At 42.8% G+C, this 25,372-nt stretch overlaps 3 protein-coding genes across 8 annotated transcripts in view; 1 reads left to right on the top strand and 2 right to left on the bottom strand.

Moving 5' to 3' along the window:
• WDFY1 (WD repeat and FYVE domain containing 1) overlaps nucleotides 1-1,859 on the bottom strand; it is a 64,225-nt gene extending 62,366 nt beyond the window's left edge. For 2 of the 4 annotated variants that reach the window (XM_067026987.1, XM_059055529.2), the window contains exon 1: nucleotides 1,562-1,858. In XM_067026987.1, the coding sequence (XP_066883088.1) occupies nucleotides 1,562-1,698 (137 nt within the window). In that variant the 5' untranslated portion in view covers nucleotides 1,699-1,858. Of the gene's footprint in view, nucleotides 1-1,561 lie in introns of all 4 variants that reach the window. The other 2 variants (XM_067026988.1, XM_067026986.1) reach the window with 1 other exon arrangement.
• Nucleotides 1,124-11,576, top strand: MRPL44 (mitochondrial ribosomal protein L44). Of its 2 annotated transcripts, none has more exons than XM_059055532.2 (5): nucleotides 1,124-1,318; nucleotides 4,733-5,185; nucleotides 7,020-7,488; nucleotides 10,045-10,223; nucleotides 11,045-11,576. In XM_059055532.2, exons 2-5 carry the CDS (start codon nucleotides 5,007-5,009, stop codon nucleotides 11,214-11,216), a joined length of 999 nt encoding a protein of 332 aa, XP_058911515.1. In that variant the 5' UTR covers nucleotides 1,124-1,318; nucleotides 4,733-5,006; the 3' UTR covers nucleotides 11,217-11,576. The 2 variants fall into 2 exon arrangements, with proteins under 2 accessions (XP_058911515.1, XP_066883091.1); XM_067026990.1 differs by having other exon boundaries at nucleotides 1,124-1,307.
• Nucleotides 11,577-19,557: 7,981 nt separating this feature from the next.
• The window catches only part of SERPINE2 (serpin family E member 2), a 74,538-nt gene continuing 68,723 nt past the window's right edge, over nucleotides 19,558-25,372 (bottom strand). For both annotated transcript variants that reach the window (XM_059055530.2, XM_067026992.1), the window contains exons 7-9: nucleotides 23,728-23,814; nucleotides 21,121-21,204; nucleotides 19,558-20,181 (exon numbers count right to left, since the gene is read on the bottom strand). In XM_059055530.2, coding sequence (XP_058911513.1) covers nucleotides 20,144-20,181; nucleotides 21,121-21,204; nucleotides 23,728-23,814 — 209 coding nt within the window. In that variant the 3' untranslated portion in view covers nucleotides 19,558-20,143. The remainder of the gene's footprint in view (nucleotides 20,182-21,120; nucleotides 21,205-23,727; nucleotides 23,815-25,372) is intronic.

Consider the following 25,372-nt stretch of genomic DNA (forward strand, 5'->3'; position numbering starts at 1 on the left):
ACCCAACACATGAGTCATGAATAAAATATTTTACCGAATAAAGACAGCTAACTTGTATAAAGCATTGTCTGCATCTATGTTCATATCATGCAAATATCATTATTCTGTCCTTTGCCTTTTTTTACATTCCCCTCTTCTCCCCGTGGCTCATGCATACCTCTCTCTCCCATTCCCATCCTAGTGACAGCACCCACACCCAGGTCCCACCAAGGTCAGCGACATGTAAATTGCCTGCTCACAATAAACTCACTCAAAAGCAAAATACAAAGGTCAAAGAGGCACTGAGGGCTTCAATTTTCCTCTTTCCATTTGGGACAGGCCCTCAAAGGTACTTACTTCAAAAGGCCTCCAGCTTTAAGAAAACAGCAGTACCTTCTTTCTTCCAGAAAGCCTTTCCACTTTTGCAATATCACCATTTAAGACCACTCATTGTAGCAAGGAAACGCAGTTTCTCTCAATAACATCAGTCATTTCCTCCAAATTCCCACAGTAAAGCCACTAACCTTTTGAACTTTTAGGGTTTAAAAAAATGCCAAAGTTTTAAAACAAATAACCTCTCTCTGATCCAATCACAGAGCCCTGGGAAGACCAGAGAGCTGGACTGGTGAATCCTGGGGTTTATTTGTGGCGTCACCAGTATTTCTGTGCCTCTCCATGGGCCTCAGTTTCCTCTTGGATAGAATGAGAAAATCGCATCAGATCAGTTTTTCCCAAAATACTGTGGGCAAGACGTCTTGTTACAAGATAGAGCTTACTTTAGGTGACACAGATGAACATGTTTTAGCTATTAGTTTAATTTTTTTATGGCAAGTGATAACCGATTTTCCATTAATAGTGGAAATATCAAATTATCTTAAAAATAAAAGTATCTTTCACTATTCTTATTTTAAGTTTTTTCTTAAGTGAGTCACTTTTAGAAAAAAAAAAAAAAAAAAGAAACTATTTTGTAAATAACAACTCAGGTGGTCCGAGCTGCTCTTATAAAATAACTGATCTAGGGACCTGGTGTGCGCTGCACAAACAGAGGTGAAAACTCCAGCGTAAAGCATAAGGAAGACCGTTGAAGCCCCGGGAGGTCTGTTGCAAGAAGGGAATCACTGGCACCGGGTCCCGCGGTAACCGCCCGCCAGTCCCGGCTCCCAGAGAAAGCGGCTCGGGACCGACCGAGAAGGGGACACATCCAGCTCTGGGCAAAATCCCACAAAGGAGGGGGCGGGAGTCCCAGACTGGAGGGACGTGGCGGAGATGCGGGTCTCGGGCTGGCAGAGCGCTGTGGACGCAGGTGGGACAGGTGTCCCGGACTGAAGGTGCGAAGCAGGTACGGCGTCCCAGGCGGGAGGGGCGCGGCGGGGGTCGAGACTAGCGAACCCAAAAGCGGGAACCCTGGACGGGGGTGGGGCCCAGAGGCCAGAAAGGGCGGCGGGGGCGACAGGCCGCGGGACCCGTCCCCACGAGAAAAGGGACGAGGCCGCCGACCCCACGGTCCCTACACCCGGTCGCCGGCGGGAGTCCGGGCCGCCCCCGTCGCGCCTCGGCCCCGCGCTCGACCCGCCGGTCCTACCTGTCCTCGCTGGCTGTGATCACGCCGTCCTCCTTGGGGATGAGCAGCGCGGCCGTGACGGCGTCCTGGTGCCCCTCGATCTTGCTCAGCAGCACCGGGCGGCTGCTCTGCGGCCTGGAGTGGATCTCGGCCGCCATGTTCGCACAGCAGCAGCAGCAGCGGCGGCGGCGGCGGCGGTGGCGGTCTTCGCGCCCGGCGGCCCATCAGCTGATGGCCGGGCGGGGACCTGCAGGTTTCGCTTCGGCTCCTTGGCGGTGAGGGTGCCGCGCCGCCGTAAGCTCCCGAGTGCTGCCGCCAACGATCGTATTGGCTGGGGAAGACGCGCAACTAAAATTACTTGGCGGAGAGAGAAGCCCTTAGGGATTTGCCAGAGAAGTGGTGAAACTCACAAAGGTTGAAAAGTAAAGGCATTCACCCAGGAGTCGATTGAGCAGATGGCGGCGAAGAGGAATTGTCTCCCAAACCAGAGCCTTGGGAAAATAATAATGCTACATTGTATCCATTATAAGAAGCCTTTCTTTGGACCACAGCTCCATTTCAGACATGATAAAGTGTGAAAAAATAAGTGCAATTTAGAATATTTGAAAGGCGCTCATTGAGGGGTGACTATAATACCAAGCACTATCCCAAAATCTTTACATATGGGTTATCTCAATACTGATAACAACCATAAGAGGTGGAGAGATAAGTGCTCTTTTAATCTCATTTTGGAGATGAGAAAACCAACCATGGAGAAGTTAAATCACTTGCTTAAGGTCACAAAGCTATGAGAAAGAAAAAAGCAGCCCTAGACCTCTAGGAGCTGGCCTGGTACTGTCAGCCAGACTTGGGTGTTGCTAAGAGCTGGCTGGGTGCTCACAGCTGGTTCCTTTGGGACATAAACGTCACTGAACCGAACTTGGGTCCATTAGGCCGCAGCGCAGCAAAGCCAACCTACTGACTCCAGGTTGTGGTGAAGGAAAGTACAGCGTTTATTTGCAGGGCATCAAGCAAAGAGAACAGGCAGCTCATGCTCAAAAGACCCAACTCCCTGATGGCTTTCAGGGAAGGGCTTTTAAAGGCAACATTTGGGGTGCCGGTTGCAGTTTGTGGACTTTCTTCTGGATGGTTGGTGGCGAGGTAACAGGTTATGTTTCAGAATCTTAAACATCACTCTCTGGTTCCAACTGGTCTGGAGTCTATGTGCTTTTGGTCAGCCTGTAGTCACCATCCTCCACCTGGATGGGGGGGGGCGTGTCTTAGTTTCTGCAGAGATATTCATCAGACTGCTACATCTCTTCCTTGAGGAGGAACAAGGACTCTGTTTTATGGCTAAACTATTGTTTAAGCTATCATTACTTTCCTTGCTTGACTGCTATTCCTTTGTTTCTATGTTCCTTCATTCCCCTAATTAGTAACTGAATCTGTTCTTTGGAACTCAGGAAAGACCTAGTGACTAAAGCCTTTTTCTACCAACAAGAAACTGGGGACATGGAAGGGCTTTTTTGTCCTGCTTGGTTTCAATACCCCCCTTTACTTTAATACTCCTCAGTGAGAAACTTTCAATACAGAGACACTTCATTTAACATTATTGTGCTCCAACTAGATTATTAGATAGTTTATTAGTTATTTCTCTCAAGTAATGGGATATTGCAAAACTATAGTTCCCTGTACTTTCTTCCATTCCATTTATTCAATTGATGTTCCATGAATTTTCAATACTTCACATTGCAGTGTAATACAAAGACCAATCACAATCCCCTCTCACCTTTTCTTAGAGAACTTGCTTCATCCAGAAATTCATCAGCTTGTTTTGTGATATGTACCAAATCCCTCTTTTCTTCTCTCCCTCCCCATAGGGAACCTTTTTACAAGCTAGAATGAACAGTTCAAATTCTTCCTCTGGAAAAGTTAAGCTAAGAGACCTAAACTGTTGTATGACCTGTCAAAGAAAAATAACAGCTAGACAGTAGTTAATAACAGATTTTATTTAGGAACTATTGCAATGAGGGAAAAGGGACCCCAGCATACAACTGGGATCAATTCCCAATATAGCATGGACAAGTGGGGATTTGAAGCCAAGGAGCAGGGTGGGTGGTCAGTGGGTGGAAAAGTACTAAGAGGAAACATCAGGGGTAAAGGAGGAGTCTGGCTAAACCAAGTTGACAGAACTCTTGCAGAAGGCAGGCCAGGGTGATCAGACATCACTGGAGGATAGAGAGGCTTATATATTTGATTAGATACCAAGGGTGATGAGATAATGAGGATGGGGGAGGCTCTCTAAACCGACTTTACAGGATTCTTGCTGAAACTGGGTGATGCAGGCATGTCAAGGGGGGGACACTGGAACCTAAGATCAAAGCCTTGTTGAGGAGAGGGCTTACAGCAGCCTGACTGAACTTTGGTCAAGGGAGAATCTTTGCCAGATCCTAACATCAGAGATTCTTGAGCTAAGTAGTAACATGTTTGGGTCTGTGTTTCAGGGAGATGAATGTAGGTGAGATGTGTGAGGGAAGAGAGGAAGGTATAAGATTGATTACAATAACCTGGGAGAGAGGTAGCCTAAGCCATCAGGTAGCTGCTTTCAGTCTAAACTGAAAAAAGACTTGGCAATTAGACAAAAGAGGGTGTTTGTGGAAAAAGGAACAACTGAAGACATAGGAGCCCAATCTGGGTGAGGAGGGATTTTAACGTCATTAACAAGTAGAGAGACCACAGAAGGACGTGCCCCTTTCAACATCTAGATGTTCTGCACCCAGTTCAAAATTTGAGAATTCAGACAAGACTTCCCTTGTGATTTAATGTTAAATTTAACATATATATTTACAGTTTGGTAAGAAAGCAATATAATGATATTTCTAAAAAGTGAAAGATTAAAAAAGACATAAGTCCACTGTTCCCATCTTGATGTATTTTTTTCCATTCTCCCCCCCCCCTTTTTTTTTTGCTGTAAAAAAGTTCATAATTAGTTTTTAAATAAAAATGTTTATTTTGGATAAATCATTATGTTTTAGTATAGGGGTCCTAAAACGAAGGCTTCTGGAGACATGCCAGATAAATATTTGCTCATAAATAGCGGCTGGATTGATGGTCTGGAGTTCTAAGATATGTTGATAAGAAGTGTTTTTTTGAGAATGTAAGTGTTTTCTTTAAACTAAACGTGAAACAACTTTTTTGTTTTACTTTAATTAGAACGGAAGGAACAAGAGCAACTGACAGGATGAAGAAACTTTTCCAGAAATTCCTGCACCCAAACGCCCAGCAGGCCCAGTTCCCCCAAGAGAAATTCCCAGGCACGCAAAAACACCAACGTTTGCGCATGCTCACTGAAACAGCCCAGTCGCCCCACCCGCCGCGCGTTGGCTCCGCCCCGGCCACTCTCTCCTACCCCAGTTCCGGGGGAATTGTGTTACTGCGACGCTGAGCCGACTTTCTTCCTTCCGCCGTCCGGTGCTTCTCCCTCGCGATGGCATCCGGGTTGGTGAGGCTGCTGTTGTGGAGGCCTCGCTGCCTTCTGGCACCGGCCGTACCCGCTCTCGCCCCGCCGATTCGGGGAGTGAAGAAGGCATTCCGCGCCGCTTTCCGCTTCCAGAAGGAGTTAGAGCGGTGGCGCCTGCTTCGGTGCCCGCCGCCGCCCGTGCGCCGGTAGGAGCCACCTCGGGACGGGGTAGGGGTGGCGGTTGGGGACCCTGGCCTCCCCTCCCCGCAGCTTCGGCCCGGCGGCGGGAAGGATTGCTCATTGCTAGTGCGCTCCTGGCTTGACCCTAGCTTGTGCGATAGGGACACCCGCGGGACGTGGACGCGTGGCCGAGGCGAAGGGAATGATGGGTTTCTGCTAAGGGGTTGGGCGCGTGGCTGACCCCGACGCTTTCGGAACTCCCATTTAGAATCCGAAAGTTGTGGGAAAGTTGTGAGAAATGAGGCCGGCTGGAGGGTAATCTTTATCTGGGTTGGGGTGTTGTAGCCCCTGCTTTGTGATGATGCCTGCGAATTCTTTGGGTACGGACAAGAGGGAAGAAAGCACTCTACAGTATTGCGATTTAGGGCAAGAAAAAAATTACACAATCACAAGTCCACTGTCCATGGAAAAAGGAAAACGGTTTGGCTTTAGGTTTCTGCCGAAATTAATCTTCTCCCAGTAGTAGAAAATCTGGTAGGAATACACGCAGATCTTTATAGCTTCAGAAAAGACCCGACTATGCATGAGGTTTTGCACCTTTTTCTCTTTAATAATGTGTCTTTGACATGTAGTTGTGGCTATACAGATTGATGCACCTCACTCTTTTATGACTACATTTATGGTTGTTTGAGTTCCATACTGTTGCTGTTACAACCGATGAAACGGTGTACATCTGTTAGTTACATCGATGTAACAGCTTTGAAGTTATTACTCTTTTGGAAATTTAGTATGAAAATTTGATAGGTACTTTAATGTTGCCCTCCAAAAAAAAAAAAAAAGGTTGATCCGGTTTATACACCTGCTAGGAGGTGTATACGTGTTCATAGTCCTATATACTTTCAACACAGAATATTAAGTTCTTTCTAAAAGGAAAAATAAAATAATGTTTCTTCTTAATTCACATTTGATTATTGTGAGCTTAGTCACTTTAGGCTTTTATAGTTGGAAGAAACTTCATGGATTGTATAGATTATATACATCGTATGACTTACAACCCGTATCTTTATACTTCGCTGCACGTTTTTACTTAAAAGGGTTTTATTTTCGATTTATTGTCTTTATTTATTTATTTATTTATTTTTTTGCGGTACGCGGGCCTCTCACTGTTGTGGCCTCTCCCGTTGCGGAGCACAGGCTCCGGACGCGCAGGCTCAGCGGCCATGGCTCACGGGCCCAGCCGCTCCGCGGCATGTGGGATCTTCCCGGACCGGGGCACGAACCCGTGTCCCCTGCATCGGCAGGCGGACTCGCAACCACTGCGCCACCAGGGAAGCCCTATTGTCTTTATTTTTAAAAAGACCTATTAATCATTCTTGAGAATGATTATGAACTTTTAAACTATTTTTAATATTGATACTAGATTATTTAATTGCTAATTTAAATGGTTGTTTTCAAAACTTAAAATAATAAAATACAAGATAAATATAATATACTTACTGTTTATGGGTTGACCCTATGAAATTATAATTTGTGTTTCATATCTAAGTATGAAGCGTAGTCCCATTTAGAGCAGAAGTAAAGAACCTAAAAGTTAGGGTAATGGCTTAGTCTCTGATGTTGAAGAACCACTTTGATGTGGCATTTGACTCAAAGGGAAAATTAATCTGGCAAAGAACCACAAGTAATCATGTGACATAAGTTTTAATTTTCAGAAAATCAGAGTCTGGAATTTAAATGAAACTCAGTATTTTTAAATCTCCTTTATATAATTAATAAAATTGCATCACAACGAAAAATGTTTGCATCATAGTAACATCTTGTTGTTCTCTTTACCATCTGTCTTCTGTTTTACATTTTCAGTTCAGAGAAGCCCAACTGGGATTACCATGCTGAAATGCAAGCATTTGGCCATCGGTTACAGGAAACCTTTTCCTTAGATCTTCTCAAAACTGCATTTGTTAATAGCTGCTATATTAAAAGTGAGGAGGCCAAACGCCAAAAACTTGGAATAGAGAAAGAAGCTGTTCTTCTGAACCTTAAAGATAATCAAGAACTATCTGAACAAGGGACATCTTTTTCACAAACTTGCCTCACACAATTTTTTGAGGACGCATTCTCAGACTTGCCCACTGAAGGCGTTAAAAGTCTAGTTGACTTTCTCACCAGTGAGGAAGTTGTGTGTCACGTAGCTAGAAACTTGGCAGTGGAGCAGTTAACGTTGAGTGCAGAATTCCCAGTCCCCCCAGCTGTGTTAAGGCAGACTTTCTTTGCAGTGATTGGAGTCCTGTTACAGAGCAGCGGACCTGAGAGGACTGCACTTTTCATCAGGGTACGTGATGGTTAATTGCACACGCTGGGACATGCTTGAGGTAGACAGAAAGAAAAATTTCTTTTTGTACTTAATGTCCTTGCTCTATGACCTTGGCAGGTTATGTGTGAGTTTTTCTCCCTGCCCAAACTGAGAAAGACCTAAAGCTATTTTATGGTAGTGTCTTAATTATTCCAGTTGTCTCTTCCTGAGGACAGCATCAGAGGTGAACACTGAATTCTGGGTTGTGAGTTTGTAAGCACTTCAAGCCGTGTCTTTAGCTTTACATCCTCAGGTACAAGGGTAGTGCCTACACGGTAGATGCTCAGTAGATGTTTAGTGAATGAATGAGTCCAAAGAACACTATTGGAGGGGCTAGCATGGTTAGGGAGCGCCATGCTTAAGTACTAGCTGCTGTTCTGCTCTTCTAAAGTGATAAGATCTTGGATTTCTGAGTCCCTATGATGTATACCTAACTCCTTGTTAGCCAGTAGCTTGGCTAATTAAAATACTTAATAAATAATTGGTATGACTTTAACTCCACTGTCCTTTTAGAATTGTGAACTGGGAGAAGTTTCATGCTTTGCTTTTGGATGAAAACATGAGTTTTTGGTCTTTCTTACATAATGGATAGTCCAGGCAATCACTTCAAGTCACAAAAACAGTCTTGATTCAGACCTTTGAACGTCAGGTGTTTCAAACCAGCATCCCTTACTCTTGGAATCTATTTATTTAGTTTTGACACCGAGTGTGATCATTTTGATCAAGAAGGATACCTGTATTGACCAACACTCAGACTTCGTTCATAGATGAGACCTGTCTTCCTCCTTCCCCAACCTGTTTACCTTTGGGAAGCAGGTATGTTAAGTGACCCCTCTGGAGTAGGAGCTGAGGGAAAAGAGGAAAGCGGAAGATGTTTACTTGACGTCTGTAAACTGGTGTAGTGCTTTCTGAGCCTGATCAGTGTTTAAAACAGACTCTAGTGAGCATTTTGTTCCCTGCTGGAACCATGTAACCGGGTTCCTTTACATGGGTGTTGGCTGTCAGCTTCTAGTTTCCTGGGTGGGATTCCTTTCAAAATGACATCCCTTCTGTGAGTTCCACGTCAGGTCTTAAGGATCTGTGTACCCCTGATATCAGGTGCAGACTTCCACCCCACTACTGCAGGCAGCTTCTGCCAGCCTGTTAAGCAGGAGTGTGTGGTGGCTGCCAGCTGACTGGACACCGCTTGCCTCAGATTCCGAAGCCAGTGGACCCTTTGAAGCCCTCTAGGCTTAAGGTGCAAAGGGAAGCCTCTCCTGCCCCTTCCTCCCCCTGCAGTTAAATAGCTTTTTCTAAAGAAATTCTGACAAAATCTTCCCTTGATTTCCATTCTCTGCCTATCACTATAGCTTATGTAGAGGCTAGAACTGCCTAGTTTTTGGCCACCTTTTTGAAATTTTCACAGGGTGGTCATGAGACCATTTTGGAAATACTTGTTTACCATGTTTTAGTGCCTCTGTTGACAGTTCCAGTTGTAGATCCTAGTAGAGTCAGATAATTCAGATACCCATTTCTAAGTCAAGAGCTTTGATATCTCCCATAGTAGGACTGACTGCGTTGGTGGTATAGTGGTGAGTGTAGCTGCCTTCCATAGAAGTGACAGGTTTGAATTGTCTTATTTCATCCATTTGCCCACCTAATATTTATTGTCTGCTGTGTGCCGAGCACGGAAGCCCGAGCTTGGTACCATTCAATCATTGCCTTCAGGTCCTACTCACAGCTCATTAGACAGATAGAGTGGAATGTGGGCGGTGCTTCCAGTTACAGTAAGGAATAGAGGGCGCTCAGGAGGCAACAGCTAACTCTAGCAAGGCTAGGGAAGTTTTACGGAAGTGACACCTGCCCCAAGAAGGTCATTCCAGGAAGAAACCTTGAGGATGAGCTTCTGCTCCAGGAACTACAGTAATTTTGTGTGGTCAGATCACTTTGTATCTGGGGAAATGATGGGAGATGGGTCTGGACCTTCTAGAGCCAGTGTGAGGAAGATCTTTTGAAACTGTGCATCAGTATTACCATCACTGAGAATGTGCTAGAAATGCAGACTCTCAGGCACCACCTCAGACTGCTAATGAGAATCCCTGGGAGCAGGGCCTAGGAATCTGTTTTAACTAGGTCTCCAGCTGATACTTAAGCACCCCAGAATTTGAACAGCACTATTTTTAGCCATGCTGAGGAGTCTGTATTTGCTGGTCTAGTAAAGGCTAATGTGGAGACAGCTGGAGAAGCTCTAGGTAGGAGATCTTCATGATCAAATGTGCATTTACTTGTTTATTTTGATTTATTACAGTATTAATTTCAGGTGTACAATATAGTGCCTCAATATTTTTATAGATTATACTCCACTTAAAGTTATTATAAAATATTGACTATATTCCCTGTGCTGTACAATATATCCTTGTGGTTTGTTTTATACATAGTAGTTCTTACCTCTTAATCCTGTTAAATTTTAAAATTTCTATAAAAAATGTACTTTGAATTATGGTCCTTATTTTCTTTATACTCATTTAAATGTACAGTTGTATTTTTTATACGCAGGACTTCTTAATTACTCAAATGACTGGAAAAGAACTCTTTGAGATTTGGAAGATAATAAATCCCATGGGGCTGCTGGTAGAAGAATTGAAGAAAAGGAACATTTCACCTCCCGAATCTAGACTTACTAGGCAGTCTGGAAGCACCACAGCTTTGCCTGTGTATTTTGTTGGCTTATACTGGTTAGTAAAATTTTAATCTTAACATCATAATATTGATCAGAAGCCTTAAAAACTGACTTTTCACGATTTCGTAGTATAACCTCTAATTGCATTAAAAGATTTTTGAAAAATCTCATTCCCGTGGTTATCTAGTCACTACTTCCTTTCCTGCTGGTCATCCTTAGAATAGTAGCTTTTGTTAACCAACTATTCACTGTAGAATTTCATGGAGTATCTGCTCATCTAAATATTTCTATAAAAAAATTTTGACTCATAAGTATTACACATTTAACCCCAATCCACACTTGTAACAGCTTCAGTTGAGCCTAGAACTGGGAAAGAAAAGAAACTAAATGTTGTCCACCAAAAATGTATAATTCAACCCCTGGTGAGAACACTTTTGGTTTCTTAGTAACAGTCGACCTGCCTCAAATTGATTTCAGGTGGATTGAAGTGTTAAATGTTAACTGTGACTATCTAAGGTAACTAAGTAAAATTTAGGTAAATATTTTTTTGATCTTTTTGTGATGTAGGACTTTATAGGTATGAAAGCAATGGAAGACATCACAAAGGAGAAAATGGATCATGTTTTAAGAAGTTTCTTCTTTAGTTTTAATTGAAGTGCAGAGCAAAATTAGATACTCTTGCTTATCAGATTGGCAAGCTTTAAACACATCCTTTATCAGCAGTTCATACACTGCTGGTAGAAAAAATAAAAGCGCAGTATTTCTGTTACTTCTGGTGAATATTGTTGCCAAAATTAGATCAGGCAAAACTGATTTGTGCACTTTGTTTTATGATGTACCATGTAATTTTAGGCTACTGTTGGGTTTTTTTCCTAGTGATAAAAAGTTGATTGCAGAAGGACCTGGGGAGACCGTGATGGTTGCAGAAGAAGAAGCTGCTCGAGTGGCACTTAGGAAACTCTATGGGTTCACCGAGAATCGCAGGCCCTGGGACTATTCCAACCCCAAAGAACATGTGAGAGCAGAAAAGACCATCACTGCCAGCTAGCCAGCCAGAGATGTGGAGCCTGAAATTTGTAAGCAAAACAGCGGGACAAATGTCAAAAGACGTTCAAAGCTGGACATTTTTTAAATTGTAAAGAAATTCCTCATACTGAGTTCCTAAAATTAAACAAGTATTGATATTTATCAGGTCACTTTTTTTTTCTTTTTAATCATTTTTGTTTTGTCAAAAGTCTTTTGTTATTTTTTGGATAAATTTTAACTAAAGTTCTTGATTTTATTATTGTAAATATTTAACTTGTACAGTTAGGTGTATTTTATTCCCTTCTAGCTTTGAAGTATCATAATCTGAATATATGTTTTATGTGAAGTTTGCTGTAATGCCAATAAAAAAGTTACGCTTTAAGTGTTTCATTGTAGCTTAATTTGCTATACCCAGGTTAGTGAACTTTGCCTCCCCAGTATGGCTTTAGCTAAAAAGTAATGTTATAACTCTTAACCTTTAGAAATGTAAGGGGCCGATTATAATAATTAAGCAATTACATGAACTCTAGATTCTGTCTAGGTTTAAAATTCTGTCTACTAATTAATTTCATAGTTATTCAATGTCTATAAAACAAATGAATGGCAGGGAACGTAGGTTTCATGCTTTTAAAATAAAACAAATCAAAAGCAGCTTAAACTGTTGAAGCTAACGGAAAGATAAAGTAGGTATTTATCAATTAGTATTCCATAATCATCATCATAACTACCATGTACCGAGCACTCTTCTAAGTATTTTATTATAACACGTTTAATTCAGTAGAGGACAAATCTTAAGAGTGTGTCCTTCTGGTTCTTTAATCCTTTGTGTTCAGTTCAGTAATCTTTCTACAAATTCCCTTTGATTTATTTCTTTTCAACTTTTTGGCAACAGTAATAATTTTTAGTTTCAATCTGCCGGTATTCTCTCCCAGAGGTTAACAAGAAAAGTGGGACTTGGGAGTTGAGAATAGAAAAGTGGTAAAATGTTTAAACTGATAGCACTTTTGCCATGAAATCTTTTATAAGGGAAGCTGAAGGATCTTTGAAAGTCCTTTCCTGAGACTGGTTAGGAAAGTGGACTTAACGTTATATGTAAGAGGCCTCACAGCTATGACAGCTAACACAGAGACTGCTTTTGGAGGGAAGTTTGAGAATGACCTAGTTGGCAGAATTAGGCTAAATGTAAACTATTTCACCTTTCTTTTAAGAGTAACTCCAACTCCTAATAATTCAACACAGGGATAGAGGACCAAATCCAGTGGTAAAATGCTACTGTTAGGCACATCATCCATGACAAACCTGACTTGATAAGCATCTCATTGACACCATAGGAGGAAAGAGATTATAGAAAGTGTCTGGGATGCAAAAGATGGTACGTGTCCTCCAACCACTTACTCATCCATCATGTGCAAAATGTCAGATTCTAGCTAGAGCAGTGTTCTAATTTTATTTTAGTTGAATATATTTTTGAAAAGTCTGGAGAACTCAGCTGCAAACTCAGTAATCCTTTTTATCCCCCCATAAATTTGTGCTGATATTTCTCGTGTTCAGGGCAGTTTGTAGGACCTTAATCTACAAGGTTGGAGGGGAACTGTCAGGTTTTCAAGCTTCTAAACTTGAATGCTTTTAGATTAACGTATGGAACAAATCTAGCTCTAGTTCATGAAAACTGCTTTGCAAGAGATCCAAATCCCTTGAAAAAGAATGATTTCAACACAATTCTGAAGTCTTAGAACCTAAATTAAGTTATACCTTTTAAAAGCACCCATTAAAACATGATGGACTAGAACGCAGAAAGCAATATGGTTTTGCACTTCCATGTGAAATAGCTTGAAACTTGGAACCAACCTGGACAACTACTTAATTTGCTGTATGAGAATAAATATTGCATAAGTTTGATGTGTGAGCAAGAGGAACATGTGGGTCTGAGGGTGTAGCCAAAAGGGGTTTGTACCCAAGAGCATTCAGTGACGATTCGGAGAAGTCCTGTTTGACTAAAGTCTAATCCACGTTGAGAAGACAGTCGTTATGACCATCGGAAGTTGGTGGGATATAAAAGCACTGATACTTAACCTTGGCAGCAGAGAAAGACATTTAAAGTCATTTGCTTTGAAATTCTGACACTCTTTCCCACCCTCCAGTTTCCTAAGCCCAAAATGCAATTGCTCCAAAAAGATTCCTTAGCCAAAAATGTTGATTGATATCTACAGACTCAATTACACAAGGCTTATTCTTTTTAGTTCATATTATGTTTTTATTATATGCATATGTAAAATAGGGCATATTATTCTCAAAAGTGTTTTATATGGTCATGAGAAAGTATTACTAGAAACTAGTAAACTGTTATCCCAAGTAAGAATGGAACAAATGTGGCTTTTTGTATTTGGCATGTGTTAGATTTTGGCCACAAGGTGGTGCTCTAACCCTACTTGCAGTGAAGTAACACATAAAGTGCTATTATGGGGAACACCATTTTCTCCCTTATACAGGAAAGATTGATAACATTTGATTACAGTGAAACATGACTTTTCTAGGCCCCTTACAGCTATGATATTTTATGACTATTTCTGCAGAAGCTAGTTTACCTCTCCCCTCAGGACGTAAGAGTTTCATGTATGAACAATTCATTACTGATGCCAAGGTATGGATGTTTGAGCTCTTTTATCTTTACTGGAAAGAGGGAGAATTGCAGGGCTGCCATGGATAAAACTTTGAAAAGACTTTTTTTTCCTCTTCTCTTTTTATGATGGCAGAAAATGCACTGCAGAGGCAAGGGAATCTCACTGTGATCTTGACACTTCATAAAACCAGATGTGGACATTCTTCTCATGGGGGGGTGGTCCACAACTTTTCCCAGCTGAGGGTGGCCCCATGCTGCCCACATCTGCATCCTTAAGCCCACTTTTTCTCTTCCCCTCAGCAGACCCCTGAGTCTTCTCTCAGTTGGTAAAGCCCTCCACCATTGTTGCTGGGCCCTAGAGCTGTGGTTCGCAACTTTGGTTGACTATCAGAGCACTTGAAAGCCACAGTTCTCTCTGCAGGATACCAAGACTGATGGCTAGATTGAATCGCATCTTGCAAACAGAGAACAATTTTTCCAGGAGAAAATTCATGCAGTCAAAAATCATCATCACAAGCACACACGCTCCTGAAAAAAGAAAGCTGTCTCGGCATCAGTAGTGTTTGTGCTTTCCACTAAATGCTCATTTGCTCCTGTTCAATTATCCGGCTGCCTGTTTGCGCTCACCAATAACAGAAGACTAAGGGTTTTTTTTTTTTTTTTTTTTTTTTTTTTTTTTTGCGGTACGCGGGCCTCTCACTGTTGTGGCCTCTCCCGTTGCGGAGCACAGGCTCCGGACGCGCAGGCTCAGCGGCCATGGCTCACGGGCCCAGCCGCTCCGCGGCATGTGGGATCTTCCCAGACCGGGTCACGAACCCTTGTCCCCTGCATCGGCAGGCGGACTCTCAACCACTGCGCCACCAGGGAAGCCCCAAGACTAAGGGTTTTAAGAAAATTTTCTGAGAGCTAAATGACTGAGAAAATTAAATACATTAGCTTATTCCCCTTTCAACTGAGGAAGAACCCCATTAATTTGATGATTCACAGAACACCGTTTTACCATATCTGTTGTACATTAAAATTGCACAGTGAACTAGTGAGTTTATTTTAATGAGTTTTGCAGGAGAGATGAGTAATGAGGTCATTGTCAGCTAGAGAAGGACATTTCTAGTCAGAGGAGGAAGGGTTTACCTGACTTTCTGATAACACTTCCTCTACATAAATTATTGATATCAGCGCCTCCACAGCAAGAAAACATGTCAGCAAGGGCCAGGAGATACCAGCAGACGTTACAGTTAACAAGACACATACAGTCAAAAATAAGCTGACCATCCACAGATGAACTTGGCAATGGTGACCATTAGTTAGGCTCCAGACAACCTGCCACTAGGACTCAGGTTTTTGGTCCTGGGATTGTTTTTTGTCTAGAAAGGACAAGCACAAAAGTCTGCCACCCTTCTCTTTACCTTTGGTAGCTGGGATTTTAAACTGCAGACGAAGGAGGTATAACATTAAGGGATTAAAAAACTCATTTCCATTTTACTACCTCATATACAACAATGTAATCTGCAAACAACATACCTGATATCGTGTAGAGCGGTTGTTTCTCACTTAGCATATTTCTCCTTTAAATCACAACATCTGCATCCTTTTTTCTTCAAGATTTGGAAGAGGGTCAAAGGGGCAGTTTGGGGAATCTTGAAAGAAACAGGGCTGTGGAGCCAGTGGTGGTGTCCACTCTTTGGCCGCCCGAAGTGGACTCCTGGTAGGACACAGTGTCTTTCAGCATTCACGGGAGGTCAAGGACACAGAGTTCGTCCAGCAGCTCACCCAAACCTCACCTCTACCGGGCAGTCGCCACCGACCACATTTACTCTGCTGGCTCTGGGCAAATCCCTGACCTGCCTCCTTCAGTTTCTTGGGTTCCCTTAATGTGGAGCACATGTGTCTTTCAGTTTTTTATTTTCAGGAAAACAAAGAGCTGCCGGTACAAAAGCCACTCCCTTGTGTCTTTCTGTAAAGTTCTCTTATGATTGGCATTTTTTCACCTGTCATCATTTCCTTTTTAAAACAAAGACTCGAAGGCCAACAAGACATAGCACTTTCAACTTATTTGGGTCAGTGCCTACTCTTTGTTTTCCTTGTGTCTCAGGCAGAATTGAAAGTCCCAGCACTTCCCTGGTGGTCCAGTGGGTAAGACTCTGCACTTCCTATGCAGGGGGCCCGGGTTCGATCCCTGGTCGGGAAACTAGATCCCGAATGCATGCCGCAACTAAAAGTTCGCATGCTGCAATTTAAGAAACCTGTGTGCCACAACTAAGACCTGCTGCAGCCAAAATAAATAAAAATAAATTTTTTAAAAAGAGTTGAAAGTCCCCATCTCATTAAGTGTCAAAGGAGTGAATTTACTGGTTGTTGTCCTCAGCTTTTCCAGAAGTCTACCATTTTGTTACTTTAGGGAAATTGCAGCCTGTCTCCTGTCCGAACTCAGTATGACATCTAATCCATGAGTAGATTGCTTGCTCAAATATCTACATAGCAAATAAAGATTCTGACACCCAATTCCAGTGTGCGTGGGTTTTCCCTACACCAGCTGGGTGTCCTACAATTCAACTCAATTCCGACACTATCTACCCGGAGAGAGTATCATCAGATTCCATAGGTTAAGGGCTCAGGCCGGTAGGACTGCCTCCCACCTCGGATGCCAATTGCAAGCCCAGGTTGTTACCTGTGCTTCTGAGCCACTGGCTATAAATCAGAGGTTTCCATGACCCCCTCCTTGGGTTCGATGAATTGGCTAGAGCAGCTCATACAATGCAGAGGAACCTCTTATTTACTAGATTACTCGTTTCTTACAAAAGGATATAACTCAGGAACACAGCCAAATGGAAGAGACAAATAGGGCAAGGTCTGGGGGAAGGTCAAGGGCGAGGAGCTGTCAATGAGCATGCCGCTTTCCCTGTATCTCCATGTGTTCAGTTCACCAACCCAGAAGCTCTGCAAACCGTCATTTCGGATTTTCTCAGAGGCTTCATTTCATAAATACAACTGATTAGATCATTAGCCATCGGTGTGAACCCCTAGCCCCTCCCCCTGTCCCAGGAGGTCAGGGGGGTGGAACTAAAAGTTCCAACCCCCTCCAATCACGTGATTGGGTCTCCTGGTGACCAACCCCCATCCTTGGGAGCAGGAAAAGTTACCTCATTAACATAACAAAAGACCCCCTTTTTTGTGTGTTCCTCACTTAAGAAATTCCAAAGGTTTGGGGAGTTCTGTGCCAGAAATGGGGATGAAGACCAAATATGTATTTCTTATTATAAATCGCAGCAGCACAGCAAACATGATCTTTTACCCCAGGTATGTCATTTCTGTGGCAGTCTCCATACTTTAAATTTATTCGTTTCCCTCAAGTAAAGGAGTTTTCATAAACTTTATCATTTTGAAGACAAGGTCGACAGACCCACTAAGTGTATCAAAAGATAAAAGTTGAATTTTAGAAAAATAATAATTTGAGAGGAAATTTTTCCCCAAGTCCAGAGATTATAAACAGGGTCTTAGAGTCAGCCAGGGTCAGAATCTGGGTGTTGACTGATAAGTGCAAAAAATTAATAAACAGAAACTGCAATAGAGTCTGGAGACCAGAAGAGGGAGCTCTCATGCCCTGTGAAGACAGTTGAGTCCAACAGGGAAGAGACAGACTCCTCTTCTTTCCCCACAAGGACTCAGCCAATGCAAAGCCATGAACCCTTTGTTTATCACAGCCGCTCACTTTCTTTTCTCCTCTATAAAAGCATTTCCTTCTCTTGCCGTGGGGGTGGACCGTACGAGCCTCCCCAAAGTTGCAGATCCCGAATTGTAATTCTCTGCTGATCCCGAATAAACCCATCTTTGCCGGAGAAACACCTGGCATTCTACGTGTTTTAAGTCAACATGAGGAAAGGCTAAAGATGAGTAGGGTGGAAGGATCAAATGAAAAATACGAGATATATATATATATATAGATAGATAGATAGATAGATAGATGTATAGATATGGTCTGAGAACCTTGATATTATGAATTTTCCATGAGATGTTTCCAAGTTTTGTATATCATAAATTTGAAATGCTATAATCTATTGAAGAGGCATTCAGAAATGGGACCAGATACTTTAAAATTTAATGTGCCCAGTAAAATTTGACTCATTATTTCACTGGGGAGCAGACTACCTGTATCATGTAACAGGGCCACTATACTGAAAGGCAAACTCTTCTGGTCCTTTCTGGAATGAGCAGTGCTGGAGTCAAGAGCCCAGGGATCTAGTCTTGACCCTGCAGCCACTTTTATATCCTCTCTCCTGGACGAATGACCACTTGATCCTACTTCCACATCTTGTAAATACACTTGCAATAGTTAGATACTTTGCTGGGCTAGGATTCTCTCTTTCCCTTCCAAAATCAAGTCACTTAAGGAAAGGACATATTTGTCTTTGTACCGCCTGGTACTTGGTACCCCAGAGGTATATAAAAGAATGAATGAATGATGTGGATAATTCTCAAATTACTGCTAACACTACTCCTTTTTTAAACTATCAAAATAATATAACTGAATGGGATCAGAAAACTGGAAAACCAGTAAAACTACTTTAGAGGCATTAATAACTATACTAGCATGTTTGCTAGAATGCAAGTAGCCTCAGGTAGCCCTTCAAAATAATTTTTTGGCATTTACTCTTAAATCAGGAAAACAATTGCCCCCTTTCTCCATTCTCTCTTGGTTAACCAAGTTATCCACACTTAAATAGTTGCAAACAGCAAAACTCAGTCCACTTGACGAATAAAAATTACAAAAGGCAAAATGGTGGAGAGTTGAACGTGAGGTTTAAATGTATAAAGAGAGACAAACAGAGCTCGAAGGTTAAAATAAAAAGTTCAAAGTTTTGATAAATACTTTTAAAAGCATTCTGATTTAGATAAGACTACCCAAATCTTCGGGAAATTAGTAAAAAAAAAAAAAAAAAAAAACCAGGCAAATAAAAAATGGTAACATTAGAATTGTGATGAGTTCTCCAAAAACACAAAAGACCAAAAGCTTGTCGTTTCGAACAACAAAAGCTCCGGCCTATCATCAAAAATAAAACAGTCACTGTTCACTAGGTAACTTCTTTCTGCTTTTGTTACAAAATCCCTACCTTTGCTGAGAAGCCTCAGCCCTCACCTGAGGAACCACAGCTGACATCAGAGATGGATTTACTGTGACAGTGGCTCCCTGAGGGATCTGTAAACTGGCAGGTGCTGCGGCAGGGAACAGTGTCTGATCGCTCGGTTTAGAGGGAAGGGAAGGGAAGGCCAGGGGTTTCTTGCTGTTTGCCTAAGTGCAAAGGTTTACTAGAAGAGGCTGAGGTATTTTTATTTTATTTTTTTTATTTTTATTTTTATTTTTTTGCGTTACGCGGGCCTCTCACTGTTGTGGCCTCTCCCGTTGCGGAGCACAGGTTCCGGACGCGCAGGCGCAGTGGCCATGGCTCACGGGCCCAGCCGCTCCGCGGCATGTGGAATCTTCCCGGACCGGGACACGAACCCGTGTCCCCTGCATCAGCAGGAGGATTCTCAACCACTGCGCCACCAGGGAAGCCCTGAGGTATTTTTAAAAAGCTATTTCTTTTGTTGTATTTTCAAATAGCAGAGAAATGGCTTTTTTTTTTTTCTTCTACTACTCATAACACTTTATTTTTACTTTGTACAAAATACAAAAATGCAAATCCAAAGAGTACAGAACAGTAGTGACAGGCACACTGCACAACAGCAAACCTTGTCTAGCAAGACATTCGTTTTTTAAACTTTATTTTAGTGAATACATGCATTATATAAAACAACAACAACAACAAAAACACACAAAGAGCCTAGAGATTTCGCTATTTCTATCCCCAAAGTGATTCTTACTATCAAGACTTTGGATGAGACCAAAAAAAAAATTTAAAAGGCCAATAATATTTTTTTCATATAAAAGAGCTACCATAAAATGTCCTTTTTCCCCCTCCCATCACACTGATTAATTATTTTTCTGAAAAGCCACACATATAAACAAAACAAAACAAAGATCCTGAACTGGACAGTAAATACTCAAGAGGGTTGCTGACCTAGGTAACCACTCAGTAGTTTAAAAAATCTTTTAGACATTTGGAAGCCTTCTATTCATTTTTCAGTACAGTGTTCCCGCCATCTTGCCCTTTTTCCCTTAACGCCTCCCAGAACAGAAATGCTGCATCATTGAGTCTCTGTTCCTAAGAACTAGTTTTGAAAAAGAAAGTAATGTACAAAAATATTTAACAGAACTATGAAAGATGTAGGAAAGGAGTCTTTTCTTCGTAGCAAAGCAGTCTTTGCTTTGCATGGTTCCTTTTGTATACTTTTCAGGGTTTGTTTATCTGCCCCATGAATAAAACAGCACCTAGAGAATTAGAAGGACACAACACATAACTCTATAAATAACAATCCTTAAAATAAGATGGAAGGTACATTTAAGGGGAGGTTTCTGGGCTGTGTTTAACCCACTGCTCTTAAGCAGTGCTGTCCAATAGAACTTTTTGCAATGACGGGAATGTGTGTATCTTCATTGTCCAACATGGTAGCCATTGGTCACATGTGCCTATTGAGCCCTTGGAATGTGGCTAGTGTGATTAAGACACTGAATTTTTAATTACATTTCATTTTAATTAATTAAAGTTAAAAAGCTAAGTATCCACATGTGGCTAGAGGCTCCCATATTGGACTGTTTGCACCAATTATAACAATGAAGATGCAATGAGATAAAAGGATAAGGAACTAGCTTATGTTATTGATTAAAAGAAGAGTAAAAGCTAGACTATGTTAGTTTCTACTCTGTACCAACATGACGACAACGTCTCCACAAAGACAGTCTTAATTATTCTTCATAACTGTATTAAGAGGTAGGAATTATTGTTATTCTAATTTTAAAGATGAAGCTAGAGGACAGAGCCAACTTTGAACCCCTGACTCATGGAGCTAAGACAGACTGAATTAACAATTCTCAGGTCATCACAGCAGGGTGCCCTTACAAAGGTTGAAGACAGGTAGCTTCCTGCAAAATGTACTTACTGCCTTTATAAAAAAAATCAGTAGACGTCAAAATGCCCCAAAGGGCTACAGAGCTCTCGAGATGTTAACAAAACAAAACAAAACCTAAAATCCTGTGTTTGAAAAATGCCATCACACTCTGTAAAAGCAGCCTGATTTTCCTCTCTCTGCGAGGGGCGTGGGTACATTACTGAAAGCGTTGGCACTTGGTGACACATGGGACAAGGATTAAAAGCAGCGCTTCTGGAGTCAACTAACAGCTAGTGACAAACGGAGGAGGAGAATCACTTACCTGTAGGATTATGCCGGATGAAAAATAGAAAAGGTCTGTCTACTATAAACCAGGGAGGCGATGACCTTGCAATCAGAATCGCAGCTGCGGGAGGAAAAGGAAAATGCATTGTACGCCCAGCATGAGGCCAGCAAGGCAGCACGTAATTCAAGGCAGGACATGATTCCTGTCCCACAGGCTAGCCATGTAATAACAGGCCCAGTGGTCACCACTGCCTGCACACCTGCCATGGTGCAGCTCTGCCTTTCCATCCTTCCTCGTTTAGTCTACACAAGCCCCATCTCCTTTAATAAACGTACTTACTCCTTGTAGGGTTTTGATTAGGATTAAATGAAACATATTACAGCTCTTAGAACAGTGTTCGCCACTTAATAAACACCCAGCGCATATTCACTGTTAATTATTAGCTGTTTTTCATTCACACCATCTTCCTAGCTGATGCCTGGTCCCTGGGCCTTTTAGCTTATCCAAATCCTGTATCAAGGATCCGCTCACTTCTCATCCATTTTGTCTGTGCCTTCATTGAGCACACCATCTAGACTGTCCTCTCACTGGCAGTGTAGACTGCTCATCTGGGACCTACTACCTTATATTGCTGTTCGACTCATCTGGTGTAGACATTGGACTTAGAAAGCAAACTTATTTAGGCTTATGGTCTTACACATGTTTACTCTGCTGTTTACCAATGGCAGCTTTGATGTGTAAGCTAGTGGTAAGGCCTTGCAGGAGGGTAGACGCCTGGCATAACTGCCCCATGCGGGCTGCAGTGACCCAGTCTTCTTCCTCAATCCCCTGGGAAGTGTTAACGACTTGGACTTGATGTTGTAAGGGAAACATCTGCAGCTATGCTTGGGTAGACCGCTCAACCCAGGGTTATTAAAATTAAATCAACAGTTAGCAAGTGTTATGGACTGAACTGTACCCCCTCAAAACCTGTACACTGAATCCCTAACCCCAAATGTGACTATATTTGGAGACAGGGCCTTTAAGGATGTTTTTAAGTTTAAATGAGGCCATGAAGGTAGGGCCCTAATCCAATAGGACTGGTGTCCTTATAAGAAGAGAGGGAGATGCCAGGGATGTGAGCACACAGAGAGAAGGCCATGTGAGGACACAGTGAGAAGGTGGCCGTCTGCAAGACAAGGAGAGAGGCCTCAGGAGAAAGGAACCCTGCCAACACCTTGATCTTGGACTTCTATTCTCCAGAACTGTGAGCAGACCTAGCAGACTAATACAGCAGGGCTGGCTTCGAGCGCATGTGACCTGGGCAGTCACAGGAGCCCCACACTCACAATGGCCCTGAACTTGGGTTAGTGCTCTGCTATTGCTGTCTTGAAATTCTTAATAAGTTTTGAACAAAGGGCTCCGTATTTTCATTTTGCATAGGGCCCTGCATCTTAAGTAGTCCGTCCCGATAGTTATACCAATTGGCAAAATTGCTCAATAACTTTGGCAAAATTTAGATGTCACTTTCTAGGTCTTTGTTTTAAACCCTATTTTAAAGGAATAAAAATTAAATGCTTATTCTAGAAAGGCAATCAAATGTCTATTTTTTTTTTTTTTTTTTTTTTTTTTTTTGCGGTATGCGGGCCTCTCACTGTTGTGGCCTCTCCCGTTGCGGAGCACAGGCTCCGGACGCGCAGGCCTAGCGGCCATGGCTCACGGGCTTAGTTGCTCCGCGGCATGTGGGATCTTCCCGGACCAGGGCACGAACCCGTGTCTCCTGCATCGGCAGGCGGATTCTCAACCACTGTGCCACCAGGGAAGCCCCAAATGTCTATTTTGAGTATAAATGATACCTTTTAATGACCAGAAATATTTGACCTAGTTACAGGTATAGCTAAGATATTCACTTGATGAATTCACAGAGTTTGGCCAGATCTATTCATCCAATCTCATGTGGATAATTAGGGGGTACAAAAACCAACCTAAAATTGCTCTATTTTCTCCATTATATAAGCTATTGAGGACAAAGCAAATGTGGATGTTCTAATGATTGAGGAAGGCTGCATAGCAATCTTGCTGTAATTCAATAGTTGCTTGTTATTTCTTCACTTCATCCTTCGTCCAGACCCAATTGGCTATTTTCCTATTAGTAGCTGCTATTATTTTATGTTTTAAGGTGAAGATGGGTCTTTTCTGTCAATAAGAATCCACAATATGTTTCATCCTTCTGAGAGCGGGGTCAGTAAACTACCATCCTTAGGCCAAGTCTGAGGGGCCCTGCTTTTATGAAGAAAGATTTATTGGAACACAGCCATGCCCATTTGCCTGTATAGTCTAGGCTGCTTTCACACTGAAAAGGGTAGAGTTGTATATACAGACCCCGTGTAGCTCACAAAGCAGAAACTATATACTATCTAGCTCTTTACAGAAAAAGTTTGCCAACGCCCATCCTAGAGGAATTTCTACTGAAGTGCTTTCCTTAATGTCACAGATGCTGAGCTTCGTGGATGTAGATCCTCCTGAAGTCACCACTGTCTCCCGAGGGTCAATCCACAGTGCCTGGCTAGAAATAGGGCTCAGGACACATTAGTTAAGCTGATGAGTGGGCCAGAGTACACTTGCTCCCTTCACCAGGACCAGTCCTGCCCAGGGCTTACTTACTTGTTGCTGCTGAAGCTTTGGTTCCATCTTCACTGACTTCGATTTTCGCTTTTTGCAAGATGTGAGAAACATGAAGGTTTTCGGACCCTGTTTCCAGAAAACAAAACAAAAACAGCATTGAATTGATATGCAGGCCATCGGGTCAGCGGGGGAAGTAACCTCAAAGCCATGGCAAGCTCCAATTCTTAAAAGGTGTCAGGAGAAGTGACCTCTTGCCGTCCTGCTGACTGAAAGCTGTATGTAGGGTGACGGTCACCCACGGTTAATTTCAGCCTCTGCTAAGTGAACTGTGACATCACTTCAGAGGAGGGAGTCCCGGATCCCAAATGTGTTAGTGACTCTATCAATTCAACTCTGATCGCTAAGAATGGCATTAAAAAATGAAAAGAGCGGGGCTTTAAAGAGGTAGCCTAGTTTTCCAGAAGAAGCAAGCCAACAATATTATTTTTCAATTACAGAATGTCAGATCCAGAAAAAATATGGCACTTACAGAAGGGGAAAGCAAGGTCCAGAGTGTTAAGAAATCTGTCCCCCAATCACATGGCTAATTAGTGGCATGGTAAGTGCTGTCTTTTCATAACAAAAGTCACTCATCTTACGGGCATATTAGTGAAGCGTAGGAGCAGAGTTCAGGCACTCTGGAGGGCCAGGCTCAGAAATGCAGCCGTGCCTCTGGGACCTTCTAGTGAATTAACTTTCCTTCTCAGCAAATCTTACCATTCCAGCAACGCCCACTGGGGTTAGCATTCGAGGCTAATGCAAACAGAAGTTAATAGGGACCTTGATGGGACACAGGTCTGATACAAATGGAGAGGGTGCTTTTTGGGTCATCTGCACCGATGCTCGGCTCTAATGTGACCCATCATGAATGAGAGGCACATTTGCAGGGACCACGTCATCTGCACAAACAGAACCTCTCAGGAGAATTTCTTGGCACCTGGTCCTCTCTCTGAACACCTGTGAATGCCCTGCGACTGCTCTCTAGTATTTAAGCTACAAAGCTAATCCTGAAGGGGAAAGGGCAGGTTAAAACAGTGCTTCTCAGGGCTCCCCTGCTGGTGCAGTAGTTAGGAATCCGCCTGCCAGTGCAGGGGACACGGGCTTGAGGCTTGGTCTGGGAAGATCCCACATGCCATGGGGCAACTGAGTCCGTGCGCCACAACTACTGAGCCTGCGCTCTAGAGCCTATGCGCCACAACTACTGAGCCCGAGTGCCACAACTACTGAAGCCCGTGTGCCTCAAGCCTGTGCTCTGCAACAAGAGAAGCCACCACAATGAGAAGCCAGTGTACTGCAAGGAAGAGTAGCCCCCGTTCGCCACAACTAGAGAAAGCCCGCACGTAGCAATGAAGACCGAATGCAGCCATAAATAAATAAATAAATTTATAAAAAAAGAAAAAAAAAACCAAAACAGTGTTTCTTAAACTTCACTGGGATGAGGAATCTTGTTAAAGGGAAGACGCTGGGCTCCCCTGGTGGCGCAGTGGTTGAGAGTCCGCCTGCCGATGCAGGGGACGCGGGTTCGTGTCCCGGTCCGGGAAGATCCCACGTGCCATGGAGCGGCTGCGCCCGTGAGCCATGGCCACGGAGCCTGCATGTCCAGAGCCTGTGCTCCGCAACGGGAGAGGCCACAGCAGTGAGAGGC

Source organism: Kogia breviceps, chromosome 2 (genome assembly GCF_026419965.1).
Source record: "Kogia breviceps isolate mKogBre1 chromosome 2, mKogBre1 haplotype 1, whole genome shotgun sequence".
NCBI classification, from domain to species: domain Eukaryota; kingdom Metazoa; phylum Chordata; class Mammalia; order Artiodactyla; family Physeteridae; genus Kogia; species Kogia breviceps.